This window comes from Anoplopoma fimbria, chromosome 15, assembly GCF_027596085.1.
Source record: "Anoplopoma fimbria isolate UVic2021 breed Golden Eagle Sablefish chromosome 15, Afim_UVic_2022, whole genome shotgun sequence".
NCBI classification, from domain to species: Eukaryota; Metazoa; Chordata; class Actinopteri; order Perciformes; family Anoplopomatidae; genus Anoplopoma; species Anoplopoma fimbria.
In genome coordinates, this window is record NC_072463.1 from 3,890,306 (window position 1) to 3,914,930 (window position 24,625).

General features: G+C 37.1%; 1 protein-coding gene across 1 annotated transcript in view; it reads left to right on the top strand.

The window, feature by feature from the left end:
• The window catches only part of gfra4a (GDNF family receptor alpha 4a), a 269,930-nt gene that overhangs the window by 222,720 nt on the left and 22,585 nt on the right, over window positions 1-24,625 (top strand). The window contains exons 6-8 of the mRNA XM_054614270.1: window positions 2,112-2,221; window positions 3,880-4,014; window positions 17,840-18,009. Coding sequence (XP_054470245.1) covers window positions 2,112-2,221; window positions 3,880-4,014; window positions 17,840-18,009 — 415 coding nt within the window. The remainder of the gene's footprint in view (window positions 1-2,111; window positions 2,222-3,879; window positions 4,015-17,839; window positions 18,010-24,625) is intronic.

Here is a 24,625-nt window from a genome sequence, read left to right on the forward strand (position 1 = left end):
CACCTGCATTCAAAACAGCGAAATTGCATGGCAAGCTCATATACTATAATTGTGGATTTGCTCGAATAACAATCCGTCTTGAGAGGGCTGACCTTTAAGGAAACGTAGAATCCAAAAGAAAGGAAGCTAGTTTAGCAATCCACTTGCATCCTACCTTCTTTGTTAGAGCATACGCTGTTCCATGAAAGGGCCATTGTTTGTAGACTGTTTTTGAGACAGTAGTTGGTTGTGCAAATAAATGTCTCGAATCAACTCTTGAGAATATTATACCATTAGCGACGCTGCTAACTAGCTTGCTTGACAGGTTTTTAAGCTAGCCAGTCTGGAAACCTATTATAGCTCATTGGCTTACCCTGATATTCGTTTCCTAATTCAAACCGGCAAAGGTAATTTAGTGTTCTGGCTGGCTAGCTTGTTAGCAATTAGCTCGCCAGCCCTGGTCACAATGTCAAGAAGCTTTTTAGCAGCACCTCTTTCCCGAAGCTATGCAGATGGATTCTGCTTTGCTACTTTCTGGTGTAACCAGGGCTTCATTGTGAACCAATATATGTTGCAACTTTACAACAGAACAGAAATGCACCAGCCCCAAATACTGCAAAACAGCACAGCTATCAAAATAACTGGCTTTAAGCTAATTTTAATGGCTAATGTGGTGGCATCTTCTCCGCCGTTGCGTTCAATTGGAAGTGCTTTGTTGTTGTGGTGGCCTTGAACAATGACTTTCCCTCAGGACAAAAAAAATGCCATGGTGTGTCTTGGAAGATAGGTCCGGCTGGTATGATATGTTCATTTAGATTTAATTAGTCAGCCTTGTTTAATTCCTTCAATTGTTACACTCATTAACTGTTTAATTAGTTCAATTAAATTCTGCATTCATTTTCAGCCAGGCAAGAAGCAGCCATGTGAGGTAGTCATTATTAGAGCGCCCCCACTACATTTGGGATTCACACGTGAATTTCCTTCCAGAGTGCTCAGAAGATATACATCAATGTACGGCCAAGACATCATCGAGAACAGTAAATTGACTGACCGCCTGTACAGGTTTTCTGTATAAGCATATTTATTCTGTGTAAAACCCTTGTGTAAATGAGACACTGATGGAAACAAATATGTCATTTGAATTTTAATTAATTGTCAACGTCCAATCAGAAAACTAACAATGTCTCATGAAGTCATTAAAATTCAGCGGGTGTATTTCTCTCAATCACTGCAGAACATGGAGTCCTCATACCCATCCAGTCAGCCTCCTCTCACTGACAGCAAATGGTGGCCAGCGTTTAATCTAGTTCCTCTTCAAATGTCAGAAAGACAAAGGGCTTCATCTGTCACGGCCATCGATCAGGCATTATTCTCCACTGCCGCCCCGATGGATGGGGCCACCTCAAGGCCCCTGCGCAGCCCGCCAATCCCGCACCAGTCAGCTGGCATTAACCGGCAGCCTGCAGAGAATGCCTTCAGTTAGCGCACAGCCTATGAGTTTTACGCACATCATTACAATGACATGACAAACGAGGGGAGAGCGGGGAGCCGTGGTGCCCCGAGGGGATCCCGTTACAAATGCCAGTCGACGGGGGCCGCTGATGCGATATGATGGCCGCCATGGCCTTGCGCGATGATGATGATGATGAGGCTAGATGTCTCGCCGACTGGCAGGAAAGGTGAAGGAGGGGAAGGCAGAGCGGCTACGGGAGAGAATATTTATATGGAAGATCCATATTTGTCTAATCTCCTCACGGCCAGGGCTGCCAGACAGCGCCCGCGGTATTTAGAGAGCAGAGCCAAGGCCTATCTTTGCCCCTCATTGACTCTCTACAGTCCTGGCAGCCTTCCAGAACACAACTCGCTGAGAAGAAAGTGGGGAGGCAAGAAAAAGAGGGATGATTGTCGCCAGGGGTGACTGGAGTAGCAGTTGAAGTGCTGCAGAGCAGGGAGATCTTTGAAAGGTGGAGAGAGTTGATGTAGGAGTGAAGGAAGTTAGATGAGCGTTGTGGGTTCTCGATCCACATCCAGCCGTCCAGAGAAAGCACCGGGGCCGGCCAGCTCTCGGTGACACCATGTGTGCAGCAGCCAAGCACGAGTGAATGATTGATGGCATGTTATTGCTCCCACAGGTCTCGCTGGGCACAGTTCCAGTATGATTGCCAACCTTCCGAGCAGAGCGCCAGTGGATGCAAGCAGGAGAACTACGGAGCATGTCTACTTGCGTACACCGGCCTGATTGGTAAGAACTAAATCTTTCTGTGCCAGCTCCGGCTCACACCCTGCCTCCTGTGATGGATAAGGAACAAAAAGGTTTTAGAGGGAGGAAGGCGGAGAGCAGACAAGCGCACCGAACAGGACTCAAAAGAATGAATCAACGATTGTGATGAGAAGCGCGGTGCAGCAATCGATGGAGCGCTGATTAATGTGGCTGCAGCATGCCCGGCCAAGTCGTTGGCATTATAAGTGCAATTACAACTATTGACTGGTGTTTTGAGAGAATTATCCCTGACGTGACGTTGAGTGGGTGCAGGCGGAGGCGTAGAACACAGCTTATTGTGCAATAGATAAAAACTTAACAAAAGATCAGATAATGCACAAAAAGGTTTTTAAAGCCCACTCAGTCTAAACATGTCATTATGGGACAACAATACCACAAGTGGACTGCTGCAAAAACAGGGAAAAAAAGGTTATTTAAGTTTGCTAAGTTAGAGGGACTGAGGGAGACAGATAAAGAGAGACAGACACAGAAAGGTGTTCAGCAGTGATTGGCCATTCCAGACAACTGAAGTAGAAGTGAGACTCTGAGGTGTTGTTGTTTGGAAGTCTGGGACCCAGAAAATCAATGGAGGTAAATCAAAACTTTTTTCACCACAGTGCCTCAAAGTGAAGCAATTCTATTTCCCACCTCTTTAAAAAAAATAAAAAAATAACAAGCCACCAGGCTTTATTACCCTTTCTGTAGAATGACTTCCCAATGACTTCCTGCTGAAAAGCTCCAAAGGCAGAAAATAATAAGCAACCTCTGTGATAATAGCTGGACTTTTTACTGCAGGTCGCAAAGTCCACTAAGGAAACTAACACTAGGTAAGCTAAACTGCTGCTACTGTACTTGCAGTTTGGACTTAATCAGTTGTAGCATCAAATAGCATTCACTTGGAGATAGAGACCAAGATGCTGTAAAAGCAAGCAGCTCGGTGTCTTTCTTTTGTTATATGATTGACGAAGGAAATCACATTTTGAAATAATTGCCTGTCACACAAGATCAGAGAAATTTGTAGCAGAAGCTTGTTTGCAACACCCATTTCTTTGAAATTAGAAATAAACAGCCGTGATGTCAAGCCCTGTCAGAGACTGGGATTGAACCAGTCAACATTTGATCAGCAGGATGCCTGCTTAACTAACCTGCCTGTCTGCGTCTCTATTCACTCCACTTTCATCTGTTCCTCTCGTTAAATTCCTCTCACAATGAATACATTTACATGCACTCTAATAACTCAACCTGATTACAGCAACACTATGATGATAGGAATTGCCATGAAAACGCCTTTATTTGATTATGGTAATCAGTGTAAGGTCATAATCAAGCTAAGCATAATTAGATTAAATCAGCCAGATTTCAGCTCCAAAGTTAATTTTTTTTTGCGACATCAAACTTCTCAGTCAAAACTTCTCTTTTTCTGAGGTATTTATAAAAAAAAAAGTGAATAAAAGAAAAAAATAAACAGCTCAAAATGGCTATGGAAGGCAGGCAGGTTAGCTAAATGACCTAATACAATTCTTATTCCTGTGATCTTAATATCAGATTTAAGCATTATGTTTGTGTAAACCTTGTAATGTGAGGAGTTCACACATACATATCAATATTGTTTCCCCCCCTCATCCTCCTCCTCTCTACAGGAAGCACAATAACTCCCAACTACCTTGACAACTCCACATCCAACGTGGGACCCTGGTGTTCCTGCGCAGCGAGCGGCAACCACAGGGAGCAATGCTCCGACTTCCTGACTTCCTTCCACGACAACTTCTGCTTGAGTGAGTACCAGCTGACCTCTGGCAACACAGTAACAACAACAAAGAGACAAAATAATCAATGATGGTTTTGACACTTCAAAAGACTCTGACGTTAATAACACCACATTGAGTCAGCATAAAACCACTTTTTTGCATTTTTAAAGTTTTACATTTGCTTCTCTCAGAACTACATCTGCAGGTCTGCTTTGTGGGTAATTTTGTGCACACATTAAAAAAAAGAACGTAGTTTTCCCATAATTTCTGGGAATGACTTTAAGAGGAATTTATTTTTCTTTTGACTTGGCTTTTAAAAGTCAGATTTTTTTGTATTTGTTTAGACCCAAGTTCAACAAACAAAAGATATATATTAATAACCAAAAAAAATTCATAAGTTTCATAATTTTGAAATAATTGATAGCATAACTATGCAAGAATTGCATTATTGGGCTGTCGGTATGGAGAGATCTTTGAAACAGCGTTTAGACATCAGGCAAGGAGATGAAATGTAGAAAAACAACAGAATATTTAAAGAAGTATTCAACATTTTAATCTTTTCATAGCTTTTTTTGCAGAGTCAGTTGAGAAGATCGATTCCACCTTCTCATAGGAGAGTGATATTGATCTTCTCATCTAACTGTAAGCAAGACAGCAAATATAATTAAAACAATACATATATTATTTATTTCAACAATCAATTACACAATATTTAGACAATAAAAATAGAATGGGAGTGGAACAGACATTCCTATTAAAATAAATGGATGTTCAGAGCGGCGGCCACTTTCATGCTAACTAGCAAGAGGCAGAAAAAAGGAAAACGCCGGCTTAATGTGGAGTTCTCATACTATTGTGTGTGGCTCTATTTTCCACCTTACTGCCTTATGATTTCCATTTCTATGATTTGGACTCATAACCTCATTATAAAGTCCTAGCTACTGTCCTGCTGCTGCAGCCTGGGTAATTGTATGATTAGCATGACATTCACATCTTGTGATAGGCTTTTTTCACCACGTCATTTTACTACACGTGGTTACCGTAAAACAGATGCAGTTAGGTCTAGGCAACAAAATCACTTAATTAGGTTCAGGAAAAACATCATGGTTGGACTTAAAATAAGTACCTAAGCTAGGTAAAACGCAACCAGCATAACACAAATATGGAAAACTCATCACAAACACTTTGGGACACGGACACCGGTCTCTTGGTTTAAAGTCCTGTGTTTGTTTGACCCACCTACCATAAGTAGTCTTTCTCACATTTATACTACATCACTCGCTCGGAGTATAACATATTCCAGATATGCGTTTACATTGCAGTCAGTACAGACTACATGGCGTAAAATGACAAAAAGCAAGAAAGGTGTTTTCATTGCATGCTAGGTGTCCTAAAAATTGTTACGCCATTTAGTGAGACCGGACTGCTTCATCCTTAAAAAAGACGGGAAACACACAAAAAAAAGTCCTTCCTACACTTATATACTGCTTTGGGAGTGATGGTACTAGTGACACATCCGTGCCACAGTGAAGACTCCCCCTCCATGTGTTTACTTCAGTCTGTATTAATTTTGCACAAATAAGACCCGCAGACAAACAACCCCCTGAGTGATGGCAGCAGTGACAGACCACTGTTATTAATAGCTGGTGGCACATTGCCATCAGTTACCAAGTATAATATGTGTTTGATTAGATTATGCTGCGAAATTTATCACTGCAGATTTTTTTTTTTTTTACGATAATAGAAACACGTTTTTTTAAGAGCGTCAGAACAGATGCTCAAATGAAGACATCAGTGACTGATAAACTGCTGCTGATGTTACATAAGGATTATCCACCAAATCCTCTGTAGTCGGTTACCTTTTGTTGTAGCTTTGATTCACCCAAATAATAACAACAACAACAACAAACCAGCTATGATGAAAGGAGATCATCCCTCTGAGTGAGTGATGGCACCAGTGACAGAAGAATGACGCCAGTGACAAAGTAATACAAGCTGTAGCTGCTGGTGTCACAGCAGACACTGGAGTTTATTCTGAGTTATTATTTTTTTTAACAACAGAAGACGACAAATTCTTATAAAGCTGTCGGCATTAATAACAACACCCTTGACAGAGCGATGACACCAGTCACAGTACGAAGCCAACCGCAGCTGCAGTCACGTTGTGACAAAACACAATCTCAGTTTGTATAAAGTCTTGGTTCAGCTATTACAAAAACGCAAAATCCACTTCCCATCAGACATTGCACAGGCATCACACCGCTGCTTCCACCGGACACGTCTGCTTCGTGCTCTGGCTCCATCTTGTCTGCCAGTCTAACCAGTATGTGACTGGAGCATCTCGCCCACTGCTCCGCTATCTTTACACAGCGGGTCTATATCAGACATACCAGCTTGCATCTCAAGTGTGAAATTCACCGTAACAGCCGGCAAATTACTAATTTAAGAGTGAACAGCTTGCCACATATTCTTTCTGCTATATGTTGTCAAATAAAGCAAGTTTCTGATTTAAAGTATTCATATTAACAAGCTTAGTTATATTTTATATGACGGGCCATAACATCTGCTCCATGTTCTTCTCCAACATCAGTTTCCACTGTCAGATTGAGATTGTATACTGGACTCCAAAACTTTAGTACTGTCCCCTTAGTGTCATGATTTGTAAACCATAAGGATAACAATTATATTGCTTCTGTATAGCTATAAAGGTTTTCTCCCAGAGCAACAATAATGCACACATATTAAATTATGAGTACTCCATATCAAAATACCTTTTTTAAGCCAATTTCCCAAAGTAAAATGTTATATAACTTTAAAATATATTATACATAACTTATTTAATTAGCATTCTTTTATTGTATTGATATCCCACATTAGCCCTTGTTGATCCAACAATCCCTGGGTACCCCAAGAATGAACTATAAGAAACAAAAACCATAGCTTACTGTCTGCTTATTTATTTTATTCATTCTTTTAGAAATGGTTAATTTGCATATTTAAAAAGAAATAAAAAATAGTCAAAGCACATGAGGATATCTGTTTCTGTGTCCTTCATACTGACTGGCAGAGTGTCCCTACCCCCCTGATAGTTAGTGATACTTTGAATCAGGACCAAAGTTAAACATTTTATCTTCCTATTCTATCGTATCTATAACATATTTTGACTCTGGTCCCCAAGGACCTCAATACATTGGTATGTACATGTGTACAGATTGTAAAGCCCTCTGAGGCAAATTTGTAATTTGTGATTCTGGGCTATACAAAATAAACTGAATTGAATTGGTATTTAAACTTATTTATTTTTAAATAGGCACTCATTAGAACAGAAAACAATGCTGGAAAGTTATTAGGAACAAAGTGATGTTAAATTGGAATGATAGAACAAAGCACCTGTGAGAGATGATAAAGAGTAAACCTCTGGGGTCTGCAGACGCCAGGTGGTCGGTTCAGAGTTAAACTGCTAAATTATTCCAAAGCAATTTGCAGGCAGTAATCTAAAGCAGAAGCTAATTTACTAGTGTTTGTATAGAAGTGCAAATATCTGTCTTAGTTGACATACAATTAATAATTTACAAGCAGGAGCTTTAAAGCAAGAGACTGAATGCAGTTTTTCTTCTACTGAAATGCTCTTTCTTAAGAAATGCAGACACAAAATAGACAGGTGATCAAAAATAGTTATTAACAAAATGTTATTACATCGATCATAAATGAGAAGGAATGTGATTTTATCTGCTTGTTACAAAAAAATCTTTAAAACTTCTTAATTTCTTAAGCAATGTGTCTGTTTTAAAAGTGCTTTAAAAAAGAGAGAAGATGGCAGGGTATCTGGTTTGAAGCCAGTTTAGAACAGCTTTTCCGGTGCATCTTGTAATCACCCCAGTATCAAGTGTATGGCGGTAGATAAAGATACAGCTAACAATCACCATCTTGCTGGTTAATCCAGTAATAAGCGTATAAATCCAGGAAGAAGTGGCTTGTCCTCAGCATTAAAGATGGAAACAAAAGCGTAAATAAAACCATCTGGAGGAGTAACCACCAATAACAGAGAAGATGTACATGAGCAGAACATTCATGAAGAACAAAAAGAACAAAATGTCATCTCATTAAAAGCATTGTCTTCTTCTCCTATGACAAAACTCTCTGTACAGTAAATCACCACTTGACTTGCAGTAATGTTTTTTAATTAGTTAGTCAATGATTAAAACTTGCAGCTGCAGATTCCCTCCCTAAAAAAAAGGATCATCAAAGCCAAATAACAAAACTTTCTGCTGTGCCAGAAACCGTTGCGTCATAACAGGCAAATATTGTAATTTGAAGCCCACCAGCATGTTTTCCTGGTTTGCAGGTTGTATTTTTGCAATGTATAAGTGGTAATATTCTACTAATTATAAAGAACTTTATGTTTAATTCCCTCTAAAGTATACAAAAATAGGCTTTACCATTTCATAAAGACTATTAATTGAATTACCAGAAAACTTGCTAATTTGTGATATCTATATCGTCATCGAGATATGAAATAACCTATATTGAGATAAAAGATTGTGGCCATATCGCCCAGCCCCACTGTAACCTTTGAGTAACCAGTATTTACAGTCTAGTTTGATTCAATACTCCCTTGTTAAGCTAACAGAGAACTTTATAAATCCTGTAGGAAAGTAATGTGCTGGGGTTTGCTCAAAAATTACAACAACATATGAATAAAAGACAACAACAGAGTAATAAATATAAAGTATTTTAATAGAAAAAACATACATTTAGTAAAAAAAGGTCGCTAAAATAGAAATGAAATATGCCACATTGTATTGGATATGTAGTTATATTGCCAAATATATTGAAAAAGTATAGAAAGTGATATTTCTCCATGGTATTGATAGTAAAATCCATACTCACACATAACCCCCCCGCCTTCCACTGGAAACTAACCAAACCCAAAACATACAAATTGTAACATTTGGGGTCAGAGACGAATGTGTTTAATCTATTTTTAAATATTGGTTGCTATCTGACAACCAAATAATGACATTTGTTATAATGTTTTCTATATAATCAAATGCAGATAGCGATTACATTTCACATGGTCCTGTGGTGAGTCAAACCTCTCATTGGTACTTTTGGGCTGGTAGATGGATGTCTTGTTTTTCAATGAAACTCCTCATGTGCATCCTGCAGCAGGCACTCACACTTGCCAAGGCTGCTCCTCTGTGCTGTTTACTGTAAGCTCCTTAGAGACCCAGAAAAAAACAAACCTCAGATTGACTGGCCTCATTTCCCTGCGTCTGTGCAAAGAAAACGCTCCTCTCCTCCTGCCTGAGCAAATGGCTGGAGCCAAACGAGCACATACGTGATGATAAGGATGAGCAAGTTTCTAATGGGAGAGGTTGATTCACGGACCAGCGGCGCACGTCGCGCGCTCATCTCAATTGGAGTTCAGTCTCGTTTGCCAGGCAAAGGCAAGCCACAGCACTATTTCTGGGGGAGAAAGTGTGTATAATGATTTTGGCAAGGAGAGTTTGGATTTGAGCCAATAATTGGGAAAATGAATCCGCCCCGGGAGGCATCCCTCAGTGTTTTTCTTTCCCCCATGTTTCTTGTGTACCCACAGTGTACAAAGAATGGAGTGTTATTCATTTTGACTTGAGCCAAAAGGCCGTCCGCTCCTCCGCTGATGGCTATGTTTCACAAATGGACAGCACGATCCTCAATTAAATGAATCCTCCTGGTCTCTTTTGGTGCTTACCTCTGTTTGCGACTGCCCCCCTGTGCTGGGGCCCACATGCTGAGACCGGGCTTCAGATGGCCTTTGATGACTTGGTAATTGAATGTGATTTGGTTTCCTGCCTCTGAACTAATGAGGTGGACAGAGAGAATAGCGGCAGGGAAGAATACAGTCGTTTGCAGACAGGGGAGGGGGAAAAAACTGCTGAAAAAAGAAAAAAAATCCCTCTCTGGAGTGAGCGCACTCTGGTTTTATAAAACAGCTGCCACCCTGCCTTACCTCCTCATCACAGCGATAATAACCACATCCCTATGCAAAACTGCAGCTCTGGACGACTTCGTTTCCAAGTCAGGAAAAAAAAAAATGAGAGGACAGATGGAGGTGAAGCTCATTTATTTCTGCAATTATTCAAAAAAGAATTCTGGTAGTTAAAGTGGTGTTATAACAATGAGGGGAACCGGCAATATGTCAGGGAGGTTGGGGACAGGAAGGGTGGCTTTGGTGGAACCTATAAAGTCAGAAAAAGAAAAAAAAGCCCTCAGGGAGAAACTTAAAAGTCAAAGAGATGCTAGATGGTGGTGCTTAAACAGCCACGTCCAAACATTTACAAAGGAACTGTCACAACAGCTTACAACTGAAGATATCTATTGGCACTTCATCTCTGCGTGGCGGCGGATGGGGAGGTGCGGTAGCGGGGCAGCTGGAGTTGCACCCCTCGCTTTCCTCATCCGTCAGCCTGCCGGGGGATCTCTGCACGCTGAAGCTCTAACTGCACACTCTGAGGGCGGGAGCACACATTCCCACCTGTCCCACCAGCACTAATGGCCCACCGCACCATTAGCACGCTGGTCCACAGCCTTTCCTGCAAGGTGCTGATGTATAAACACACCGTCAGCCGGGTTCAGTCTGCCTCCCCCTCGCTATCGACTCGTTGCTGTTGTAAGTTGCAGATTCCCTAATTAGCTGCAGAGCTGGCAACAAGCTCAAGCAGGTCACCCGGCCGCCACCTCCATCTCTGTCTTGCAGTTGATGCTCGGTGATGCACCAGTGGAGGGAGTCGAGTCAAGGCCCCGCATTGATTGCTGCAGAATTTTGTTTGCAAAGGCAATGGATGGATGGATGGATCAGTTTGTTATGATCCTGTGAGAAATCAATGTTTGTGTGTCACACCCCGATACTCAGCTGAAGGCTTTGAAATCCCATCACTAATAACCAGTGAGTCGCTTCTGAAGTCTGAGGGATTTTCTTGCTGGGAACAGATGGAATAATGGTGTGATTTTCATTTCTAAGCACCCACATCCATCTTACAGTATAAGCTGTGGATATTAATTGATGAATCTCTCATTCATGTCTTCATTTGAGCATATTTTAATTGAAGTGACTTTCGTGCAAACGTAATTGCTGCAGAGTAGCCCATTAGCTGAATGAAAATGGGTTCCTATAGAATATTAATTCATCATAAGATCATAATTCATTCTGGTAGTGATAAATCCAAGAACTTGATGGGAGGGGTGTCCTTTGGGGTGTATAAAACCATCAGAGTGTAAATTATACATAGCACAGAATGTACACACTATAATATTCCTTCCAGTCATATCCTACTTACTGTAAGTGGCCCATTTAAATATTCAACATGATCATTACATCACATCATTACAGACGGGCTGAAAGATGAGAAACTGAACGTCTGACTGACATTTTGTATTCCCTTTTAGGAAGTCAAATCCCAATGTCACTTTTCTTTTTGGGAAATTTGGGATTAAGATATTTTTGCAGGAGAATCAAAGCTTGCCTGCTTGTTTCTCACAGTCTCTGAATCATCTTTGTTATTTCAGTGCTGACAGCAAAAGGTGTAATTATCCGTCTCGGTCAGGTGAGGATTCAAACCCGAAACATCGAAAGCATCTGTTCATTTAATAGAATTACATCCAAACTTGAACATCTGTTCTTTTTATACCTGTGGAAGAGGAAACGCGGTTTCTAAAGATTCAATTTCCTCCAGTAATCATTGTAAATAAGCTACTGTTGCAACAACTTAACAACAGTGAGTAACAGCTAATCATTTGTGGAAATATGAACGCTAACATTGTAGCACAATATAGTGAAGGTTTGGAAGCAAGAGATTAAACACTGGTTGCTGTGATTTTTTTAATTTTTTTTCTTCTGTTAGTCATGTTTGGATGTATGAGTTGTGTTAGAATATGATGCAATGCAAACGTACGAGTAAGTAAAACATCAACATGCAGTACCTGGTTCTTAAGCTTCTACGAGCTCATCACTAACTTCATTTTTTAACACGCATGTAAAGTTCAGTGACTGTATCTTGCAAGAAAACCGCTTCTGTGGTAGTTCCCGCTACATTTGGTGTCTCCAGATCCCCATTTTGCCATAATGATTCCCAAACAGACCAACAAGGTGATAAACAATACCAACCTTTCTGTCGTGGCTGGTTACAATAATGGATCAACTGACTATGAGGAATGTAAAAGGACCCGCTTGTTGCGATGAACAGACTATCTAACTATCTCACAACTTTCTTGTTTCCTTCATAGAAGACGCATGATTCCACATGAACGCTAATGTTTAACCTGCTGATGTAAAATAGGCGTCTGCATGCTGACAAGTTCACCATATAAACATAAAAGGTGATAATGTGCCAATGTTCACAGCTTGATTATTATTGCATGTGTAAAGACGTTGGAGTGCTCAGTAGAACTACCGTTCAATATTTAACATAGTCATCTGATGAATTGTATCTAAAATTAATAGTGTTTAGTGCAGCTTTTGAGAAAGTCATTAGCCAGCAGAATGGCCCTTTTCATTGTTGAATTGTTAAGAAATATTACATTTTTTAAATTATTATCACTAATGTATTAAAGCATTTTGATGTTGTAGCTGTTTGCAGGGGAACTAAGTCGAAGGTTTAATCCATAACTACGTGTCATATTTGATACTCATCATAAGTTTAGTTTGTAAAATATTGTCATAGATGTGAAATGGAGTAAAAAGAACAAAATGTTTTCCTCTAAAACAAAGTGGATTAAAAAGTAAAAACTACTCAAAAAAATGGTATTGAAGTACAGACTTTAAATAAATGTACTTTTTTTGAATGTTCAACCCATGTAAACAGGCTCGATTGGAGCTTGAGATGCAAAAAGCAATAAGGACACCCTCTTGAAGAAACAACTTGGAAACTTGTCGGGCCCTTTTCTTTTAATCATATACAGTACAAACACGAGCAATGAAAGATAAATGGTGGATCCCACCTGCTGTACTGTAGCATTCGCATCGCCTTTGAGCCTTACCACCTACTTCATCACCATCTGTCAAACACGCTCAAAAGTTTTAAACTATAACATGATGGTACAGTTTGAATTTAAATTAAATATGCTCCAGGAAGTGTTTTGAACTGACGGCAGAAAGACGGGTCGGGATTTCACGAAACTATCTTCCAACTCTTTTATGACTTTACTGTACAAGTCACAACTCGTGTGTCCTTCATGAAATAAGTTTAACAGTCAGTTTGTTTTGTAAAATTCTGCCCTCTAGTTCAGTTCCAGAAGACTGGGTCCTAGGAGATTTTATGAGGGTGGCCAAATATTATTGTTCTTTCATTCTTTTTTATCTGCAGTTCATCCATGAGCCACAAGAGTGAGCCTGAATGTTTGTATGGTTTAGCTAAATGTATCCATCCATCCATTCTCTTTCATCTTATCTGGGGCAGAAGCATAAGGCTCACCAGTAACATTTTCCATCTCTTCCTGAGGAACCCCGAGGCAATTCCAGGACAAATAAGATATATAATCCCTCCAGCGTGTTCTAGGTCAAACCCTGGGCCTCTTACCAGTTGGACTTTTCTTGAAAACCTCTAAATGGAGGCGTCCAGGAGTTATCCTGATAAGATGCCTGAACCTCCTCAGCTGGCATATTTTGATGTGAAGGAGCAGCAGAAGCTCATTTTAGACCAATCTTTTGGTCACTACCCAAAGCTCTTGACCATAGGTGAGGGTCAGAACGTAGATGGACTGGTAAATCGAAAGCTTTGCCTTCCGGCTCAACTCCTCTTCACCACCACGTTCCAGTACAACACCTGCAGCACTGCTGAATCCGCACCAAACCTCTTGTCCATCTCACGCTGCATTTAACCCTCACTTGTGAACAAGACCCCGAGATACTTGAACTCCCTCGCTTGGGGCAGTAACTCACTCCCAACCCGGAGGGCAGGATTGACCGCCTCACGTCAGAGAACCATGGCCTCAGAATTGGAGGTACTGACTCCTCCGGACTGCTTAATACGCCTGACTGGGCCGCAAACCACCCTTGTGCATGCTGAAGGTCACGATCTGATGGAATGGGATCAAATTATCACTCAGCCTCCCAGGAAAAGTTCATTTAAAGGTGCTGGAAAGGGGACAACTACCAAGTGTCGAACCGCAGATCCGGACAGAGCAATGTAGATTCCATCCTAGACTTGATGGGTGGTAATGGGAGTTTGCTTACCAGTTTACATGTGTTTTGTGGACTTGGAGATCGAGTCCCCAGGGGAGTCCGCTGGGGGGCACTGCTGGAATATAGGGTAGCCGGGTCGTTGCCACAATCCATTCGGTCCTTGTTTAAAGAAAGAGAGAGCCGTGTCCCTTTGCTCGGCACAAAGTCAGAAGTCTGGTTATTGTAGCCTACTTTGAACATTAAATCTAACATGAAAGGCAAGCGTACATTCTGAAAGGAAATGAAATGTTAACTCTGCCTAAATGCATTTATTTGGTTTCATTCATAAAGTATTTAACATGTGTATATCTTTTCAGTAACACATGCCTGAAAAAAAGTTGTGAATTATCCAACATATATATCTTCAAAATGACTGACTGGTTTGCCTATTAAAGATAATAAAAGGTGATGCAGACATGGCGTTTATACACACATTTGCTCTTCTCATAATTTATAGATGAGGCCTACTGTATTGTGAATTGGGTTGGATGAGTCGTCTTTTTTTAAAAGTAGGTCCGCAGAAAAAAAAGTTTGGGAAACACTTGTATTTTGATGCACTTTTAGCATTTCATAATGATATTCATTTCTGCTTTCACTTCTATCATTGCAATAGAGGACTCTCGACAGGTATTGGTGATTTTTGTGTTTTTTGTGTGCCGGGTCTGCGGTACCCGTGATCCTATGTGGTGCTCATATATTTTACTAAAGGGATAATACTGCAAGGTTGAGAGGGTCCGAGAGAGTGTGTCCTCGCTTTTAACTGAATGAATGAGAGCACCGGAAAATGTGAAAAAATCCTACAGCATAATTCAAAAAATGTTGACCTTACTTCAAAATCAAACATTGTGTGTATAACTTTCATAACTAGATTATAAATCACACAAGGCATGGTTTTTATAACTAAGAATAAAGGGCCTTCAGTTCCAGGACTTTATCCATCATGAGGTTCACTGTGCTGTTAGCTGAGGCGACTCTACTGGGTAATGGAGTTAGTTGACGGACTGTGAGTTGTTGGATGAGGGATTCACGGATAGCAAATAAAGAGCCTCAAGAATACTAATCACTAGTGTTGGAAAGTAACTTAGCACATTCACATTAGTACTATTTTTAAGTCTTATTTTGAAGTATGTGTACTTTACTTGAGTATTTTCATTTTCTGCTACTTTATACTTTTACTCCACTATATTTCAGCCGCATATTGTACTTTTTTAATTCATTTATTTGTTTGATAACATTAGTTAATCTACAGAGTCAGATTAATGATACAACATATAATCAACTATGTATGAATGTTTGTATTATTATTTTTGTTAAAGGTCAAGTTAAGACATAATCGATTACCTGGGTTGAACTTCTACAACTTTAAGTATACTTAGATGCTAATACTTTTTGTACTTTTACTTGTTAACAGGGTAATTCTACACTGCGGTATTGCTACTTTTACTTAAGTATAAAATCTCAGTATTTCTTTTGTGACTGCTCATCTAAGGCTCATAATTCCTCAAATCACGCAGCTGTTTTAAAGAAAACATTTAGGACAACAAACATAATTGCAATCTGTGGCTAAATAACATTTCCAAAAAATTTTCCTCAACAATGTCGGCTCACACACAAACACTGGTGAGTGTTGATCAAATTAAGCTCCTAGAAGGGTCTGATTACAGCACTTAACCAAATGCTTTGTGATTCCTTAAACTACACAAAACAATAAATTAATTACCACAGGCTCTCCTGTATGAGAGTTTATTCAAGATCTAAATAGCACTTGCTCTGAGACACCATTACTTTTACAGTCACCATGCAGAAGAAACCAAACAAAGGGCGCAAATCAGAACGGAATCGAATTCAAAACGTCATAGCCGCAACTGCAACAAAACACGTTTCCATAGTGGCTTAATTCGTCCATAAATTACCCAGAATTCTTCAAGTGAATTGATTTATGCAATTTCAAGCTTGGTTATTGGAATTGTTGTCACCTTTTATGTTGATGTCCAATAAATTCCTCAGTACGTGCTATATTGACCAATAAAGCTGATTTAGTCTGCTAGCGGAGCCATGTCGGCAGTGCCTCATTGCATCATTTATGGCTGAATATCCAAGTCAACCAAAACACTGTTGAATGTATCCTTGTACATGACATCCTCACAGTTCGCAATACAAGAAAAGAAAACAACTAGGTTCACTTTTTGAGAAAGAAATCCAAGCTGAAATGGCAGCCTGCAGATCTTCCTTGCATCTACGTCACTTTCGTCTCAAATGACGGCTCTGGATGCAGGAAGAACAACAGATTTTGCAGCTGCAAACTCAATTTACGGGTCAAATATGTTCATCTTTTGCCCTGAAGATTCACCCAGGAGATTCGTGCCAGTCCGATCTGTAGAAGTAATCAAACTGTGAGTCACGTGAACACTTGAAAGACGACACAGCGTAACTTACCATTAGCCTGCAGCTGCACTTTTCTAGACACCATGGCCAATGTTGGAGTCGGAGATGACGGAGAAACTATCCTTTTGCCTCCGTCCAGATACCGGTGTGGCAACATTTTGCTTTCCCCGTGAGTTATGTAACCAAAAAACACGTCATTGACAGGAAAGCTACCGTTTGTAGGCTGTAGACGATTTACAGATATCAACAACGGATTAGATAGAGTGCACTTATTGTCCTCATACATACGACCACTATTCTGTACAGAGTATAATTTGTTTCTTAGAAATTCTGTCAAACTCACTTCTAAGTCTAACTACTTGTCTGTCCCACACAAGCAATAGAAAATGTGTGTGTGTGTGTGTGTGTGTGTGTGTGTGTGTGTGCGTGTGTGATTTATAGCCTGAAGAAACTCCTACTTTGCTAAACAAATATAAATTCCCTGCTGTTCATTATTGTTCATTTTTTATAATATGACCAGAAACCCCCTCCTTAATTAAATCTATATATCTGAGCAGCGTTTGCCTCTCATATTTCTGTAATTAAAATCCAAAGTCTGCCACTGACTGAGGTAAGGTACCCATTTATTTGGCTTAACAGGCTTTCTAATTGAATATTTACATTTTATACACGGGGAAGTGAATTCCTGCTCACACAACACTCCTTCCTCTCTTGTATAATGCCAGTAGTTGACAGTGGAGCTCAAGATTGCAGGCTGCAGTATTTCTCGTGTTAGGAATGACAAATGTAAACATATCCCCCAGGCATATGAATAACATATGTTAGGCATTTGTTGGCAGCTTTTTTTCTCTGGTGGCCAAAAAAGGCAACAAAATGTATACATTTAAAAAATGGACTTGCATCACACAGAATTGGATGGAGCATTCACTACTGTTTCAGGGCTGTTTGTATTTATTTCTTGAAACAATGATGCATTGCTTCCTGTGAGCAGAAAATAGTGCATAATTCAATTTTCATTTTTGGTAAATGCCTCAGAACCTGCTGTTTAATTACCACTTAGTGTTATCGCCTGACAAAAGGTATTTTTGTTTAAAAATCATGCCAAATGTAGTTTGCAGGATGAAAAATCAAAAGAAAACTAGAGGTTATGGCTGATTTAAAAGTGAGAAAGTTTTCCTATTAAGCCCTCAGAACATCTTCCATCTATTAAGTTTCCATTCATTTCCCTTTTACCAAAGCGTCTCTGCTGCTCTTGTGTTCTAGAAAATTCCATCGTGGCTTTCGGGAACGGATCGGATGACAAAACGGGCGCCAGCCAGCCCGGGATGCCCAGTCCAGCGACTGACAACCAGAGCCCGCACTTGGCAACCACCGCCCCGGGCGTCTCCATGGAAACAGAGCAGAACATTCTGAGAGCACAGATACCTACTCAGGTGAGACGAGATGGAAGACTGAAATTGTGATGTACGACCTTTTCCAAACAGAGAGGCCCTGACGGAGACGGCCTCACTCAGAATTGGGTCGCACTTCTGCAGATAGCTTGGGGCGTTCGTTTTATTCTGCAGGGACCAGCAGACGGGTGGGATTTACATTGTCTGCATAATTCAGACAGCGTCCGTTGCAAAGTCAGTCACACAACAACCGAGATGAAGAGAACTGAGGCAGGATCTGTTTGCTGCCTTGTGCACAAAATACAGTTAGGCCAGCTTATTCGAGTGTCCATGAGTTTTGCAAAACGTCATTTACATTTAAAGTGTGTCAGAGAGAAGCCATCAAGAGCAAGTGCCTAAACGCTTTGTTTAAATTTATACTTTTTGGGGGTGAAAAAAATCCCAAGATGCAATGTTTAGCCTTAGCTGCTAAAATGACAAGCGTGTAAATCCCAATTATGTTACTCTAAACTTGTCAGTGAGGACAAAACAATAATGATCCACAACTTTCCTCAAATTTTCTCCTCATTACAGTTTGACTGACATAGATTTTTAAGGGCCAAATTAATATTTGTGAGTTAGACAACCAAAAAAACAACTGTATCATTAGACGATTATTCTTTTGTACGGTTAGACAAAATAATGATGACAAAAAAACAAGAGATAGTATTTTTCAACAGTAAAATTACTCGGAATACTGTATGAGTCAAGATGAGGTAAATAAGGTCAAAACATGTATTTAATGCTCTTTCTATTTTATAAGTGCTGACTTACACTAAATGGTGTGACAAACTGATATTGGCTTATAAAGTCAATACATTGGAAAGGCATCAATGCACACCATAGACTAACCTATCGTGTTTTCATCATGTAGAGGATTTTGGAAGAAGGAAGCTTTGAAGCTTTAAGATTGGATGCAACCTTATTGATCCCAGCAGGGTCATTAGATATCTGCAGAAGTAAAAGGATTCCCCAAACGTAGAGTAAAAGTAGAGCATAAAACAAAGAACGTTATTGAAATAAAATAATTAAGACAACTAAAAGAAGAAGCAAAATTGGATGTAAACAGATGAGTGTGTTTTATAAGCTCATGCTGTTGGTAGTTTCAGTTCATTGGATACACTGGAGTGGAAGATACAGAATGAACACGTAAATTATCTTAAATTCATAACTGCTTCATCAACATTATACACAGGTTCTGTAAACATCATTAATGTAGCGCATACAATGAAGTAGTACAATAAACAACGATTAAACTCTGTTGAACATGAATCTTAATGTGTACAGCCTGTTTTGCATTAAGCATACACACATCGTTTCAGATGTAAATAATGAGGAGACATTTGTAAATAATATAATTTACTCCAGGCAAAGGAAATTTTCACCATGCATTTGGCTCCTAATGGGAACCCTCCCGAAAAATGCTGTGGATAACATAATTGACAATCTGCCAACAGATATAAATAAACTTCACAAATCAGATGTATAACTAGGCCACTTTCTTATTTCCAGAGGGAAAGCTGAAGAAAACAGCCAAAACCCAAATTACATATTCTTGCCTCGGGTGATTCTGAACACCTCGTCCCACGCACGATTGTTGAACAGTCTGTATCATCCTCTGATGGCTTTGGACTTAATATTGTGGTACAGAGATGAACAGGGAAGTGACAAGTTAAACATGGATATTTTGTCACCTGATAGTCGAGTGTCAACTCGGGATCAAATAAAGTGTCACTGAGTGGACACCAGTCAGAGTTCATTAAACCAGCAAATTAGCTCTGGACAGCTGCCTCGAGTTGTATCACCAAACATGAAACTCTTCAGCCAACATCCTGTCATATTTAAATAACTGTCTGTGATAAATCAACAAAAAATGAATAAAAACAGGAAATGTTGCTATGCATTTTAATCAGATCTGTCTTGTACACAGTAGCAAGTAATTGAAAAGGAAAGAGGAATAAACTTTCAGGTTGAACTTATTTTCACTCAAATTATTTAATTTAGCAGGCTTTTCAATATCTCATTTTCAGTCTTTCATTTTTAACATTTAATTATGGTCTAGTTGTAAATTGTATTAAAAAGCCTGATAACTATTCCATCTAAGTTTACATTTGCCCTTTTGATTCTTTTAAAATCATTTTTCATTTCTGACTAAGATAATATTCTATTCTATAACACACACTGACACACCTTTTGTGTGGCCCCGAAGCATATAATATGTCTTAATATAGTATGCAATAAAAAAAATCATGAAAGTCATAGTATAGTATGTTGAAAAAAGTCATGAAAAGGTCATAGTACATGTCTATAAAAAGTCATAGCATGTTGAAAAGTCATAGTATAGCATGTCGAAAAAAGTCATAGCATAGCATGTCGACAAAAGGTCATAGTATAGAGTATATCGAAAAAGGTCATAGTATATCTTGTTGAAAAAAGTCATAATATTGTATGTCGAAAAAATTCATAAAAGTCATAGTATAGTTTGTCAAAAAAAGTCATAAAAAAGTATAGTATAGCATGTCGAAAAAAGTCATAAAAAAGTCATATTATAGCATGTCGAAAAAAGTCATAAAAAAGTCATAGTATAGTATGTCGAAAAAAGTCATAAAAAAGTCATAGTATAGTATGTCGAAAAAAGTCATAAAAAAGTCATAGTATAGTATGTCGAAAAAAGTCATAGTATAACATGTTGAAAAAGTCATCGTGTAGTATGTGGAAAAAAATCATAAAAAAGTCATAGCATAGCATGTCGCAAAATTCATAGTATAGTATGTCGAAAAAAAAGTCATATGTCGAAAAAAGTCATAAAAAAGTCATGTATGTCGAAAAAAGTCATAGTATAGTATGTCGAAAAAAGTCATAAAAAAGTCATAGTATAGCATGTTGAAAAAAGTCATAGTATAGTATGTCGAAAAAAGTCATAAAAAAGTCATAGTATAGCATGTCGAAAAAAGTCATAAAAAGGTCATAGTATAGTATGTCGAAAAAAGTCATAAAAACGTCATAGTATAGTATGTCGAAAAAAGTCATAAAAAAGTCATAGTATAGCATGTCGAAAAAAGTCATAAAAAAGTCATAGTATAGTATGTCGAAATAAATCATAAAAAAGTCATAGTATCGTATGTTGAAAGAAGTCATAAAAAAGTCATAGTATATCTTGTTGAAAAAAGTCATAGTATAGCATGTTGAAAAAAGTCATAGTATAGCATGTTGAAAAAAGTCATAGTATAGCATGTTGAAAAAAGTCATAGTATAGCATGTTGAAAAAAGTCATAGTATAGTATGTCGAAAAAAGTCATAAAAAAGTCATAGTATAGTATGTTGAAAAGTCATAAAAAAGTCATAGTATAGTATGTCGAAAAAAGTAATAAAAAAGTCATAGTATAGCATGTTGAAAAAAGTCATAGTATAGCATGTTGAAAAAAGTCATAGTATAGCATGTTGAAAAAAGTCATAGTATAGTATGTCGAAAAAAGTCATAGTATAGTATGTTGAAAAAAGTCATAAAAAAGTCATAGTATAGTATGTCGTCATAAAAACGTCATAAAAAGTCATAAAAAGTCATAGTATAGTATGTCAAAAAAAGTAAACAAAAAAGTCATAGTATAGCATGTTGAAAAAAGTCATAGTATAGTATGTCGAAAAAAGTCATAAAAAAGTCATAGTATAGTATGTCATGTATAGTAAAAAAGTCATAAAAACGTCATAGTATAGTATGTCGAAAAAAGTCATAAAAACGTCATAGTATAGTATGTCGAAAAAAGTCATAAAAAAGTCATAGTATAGCATGTTGAAAAAAGTCATAAAAAAGCCATAGTATAGCATGTTGAAAAAAGTCATAGTATAGTATGTTGAAAAAAGTCATAAAAAGGTCATAGTATAGTATGTCGAAAAAAGTCATAGTATAGCATGTCGAAAAAAGTCATAAAAAGGTCATAGTATAGTATGTTGAAAAAAGTCATAAAAACGTCATAGTATAGTATGTCATAAAAAAGTCATAGTATAGCATGTCGAAAAAAGTCATAAAAAAGTCATAGTATAGTATGTCGAAAAAAGTCATAAAAAAGTCATAGTATAGTATGTCGAAAAAAGTCATAAAAAAGTCATAGTATATCTTGTTGAAAAAAGTCATAGTATAGCATGTTGAAAAAAGTCATAGTATAGTATGTTGAAAAAAGTCATAAAAAATCATAGTATAGTATGTCGAAAAAAGTCATAAAAAAGTCATAGTATAGTATGTCGAAAAAAGTCATAAAAAAGTCATAGTATAGTATGTTGAAAAAAAAGTCATTGAAAAAAAGTCATAGTATAGTATGTCGAAAAAAGTCATAAAAAAGTCATAGTATAGTATGTCGAAAAAAGTAATAAAAAAGTCATAGTATAGCATGTTGAAAAAAGTCATAGTATAGTATGTCGAAAAAAGTCATAAAAAAGTCATAGTATAGTATGTCGAAAAAAGTCATAAAAAAGTCATAGTATAGTATGTTGAAAAAAGTCATAAAAAAGTCATAGTATAGTATGTTGAAAAAAGTCATAAAAAAAAATAGTCATAGTATAGTATGTTGAAAAAAAAGTCATAAAAAAGTCATAGTATAGTATGTCGAAAAAGTCATAAAAAAGTCATAGTATATCTTGTTGAAAAAAGTCATAGTATAAAAAAGTCATAGTATAGTATGTTGAAAAAAGTCATAAAAAAGTCATAGTATAGTATGTCAAAAAGTCATAAAAAAGTCATAGTATAGTATGTCATAAAAAAGTCATAGTATAGTATGTCAAAAAAAGTCATAAAAAAGTCATAGTATAGTATGTCAAAAAAAGTCATAAAAAAGTCATAGTATAGTATGTCGAAAAAGTCATAAAAAAGTCATAGTATAGTATGTTGAAAAAAGTCATAAAAAAGTCATAGTATAGTATGTCGAAAAAAGTCATAAAAAAGTCATAGTATAGTATGTCGAAAAAAGTCATAAAAAAGTCATAGTATAGTATGTTGAAAAAAGTAATAAAAAAGTCATAGTATATCTTGTTGAAAAAAGTCATAGTATAGTATGTCGAAAAAAGTCATCAAAACGTCATAGTATAGTATGTCGAAAAAAGTCATAGTATAGCATGTGAAAAAGTCATAAAAAAGTCATAGTATAGTATGTGTCATAAAAAGTCATAGTATAGTATGTCATAGTATAGTAAAAAAGTCATAAAAAAGTCATAGTATAGTATGTGAAAAAAGTCATAAAAAAGTCATAGTATAGTATGTATGTCAAAAAAAGTCATAAAAAAGTCATAGTATAGCATGTTGAAAAAAGTCATAGTATAGTATGTTGAAAAAAGTCATAGTATAGTATGTTGAAAAAAGTCATAAAAAAGTCATAGTATAGTATGTCGAAAAAAAAGTCATAAAAACGTCATAGTATAGTATGTCGAAAAACGTCATAAAAAAGTCATGGTATAGTATGTCGAAAAAAGTAATAAAAAAGTCATAGTATAGCATGTTGAAAAAGTCATAGTATAGTCATGTCATAGTATAGTATGTCGAAAAAAGTCATAAAAAAGTCATAGTATAGTATGTTGAAAAAAGTCATAAAAAAGTCATAGTATAGTATGTCGAAAAAAGTAATAAAAAAGTCATAGTATAGCATGTTGAAAAAAAGTCATAGTATAGTATGTCGAAAAAAGTCATAGTCATAGTATATGTCGAAAAAAGTCATAAAAAAATGATAGTTTAGTATGATGAAAAAAATTATAAAAAAGTCATAGTATAGCATGTTGTAAAAAAGTCATAGTATAGTATGTCGAAAAAAGTCATAAAAAAGTCATAGTATAGTATGTCGAAAAAGTCATAAAAAGTCATAGTATAGTATGTCGAAAAAAGTCATAAAAAAGTCATAGTATAGTATGTTGAAAAAGTCATAAAAAGTCATAAAAAAGTCATAGTATAGTATAGTATGTTGAAAAAAGTCATAAAAAAGTCATAGTATATGTTGAAAAAAGTCATAGTATCGTATGTCGAAAAAAGTCATAGTATAGCATGTTGAAAAAAGTCATAAAAAAGTCATAAAAAAGTCATATATATCTTGTTGAAAAAGTCATAAAAAAGTCATAGTATAGTATGTCGAAAAAAGTCAATAAAAAGTAATAGTATAGTATGTCAAATAAATTCATAAAAAAGTCATAGTATAGCATGTTGAAAAAAGTCATAAAAAAGTCATAGTATAGTATGTCAAAAAAAGTCATAAAAAAGTCATAGTATAGTATGTCGAAAAAAGTAATAAAAAAGTCATAGTATAGCATGTCGAAAAAAGTCATAAAAAAGTCATAGTATAGTATGTTGAAAAAAGTCATAAAAAGGTCATAGTATAGTATGTCGAAAAAAGTCATAAAAACGTCATAGTATAGTATGTCGAAAAAAGTCATAAAAAAGTCATAGTATAGTATGTTGAAAAAAGTAATAAAAAAGTCATAGTATAGTATGTCGAAAAAAGTCATAGTATAGTATGTCGAAAAAAGTCATAAAAAAGTCATAGTATAGTATGTCAAAAAAGTCATAGTATAGTATGTCGAAAAAAGTCATAAAAATGTCATAGTATAGTATGTCCTAAAAAGTCATAAAAAAGTCATAGTATAG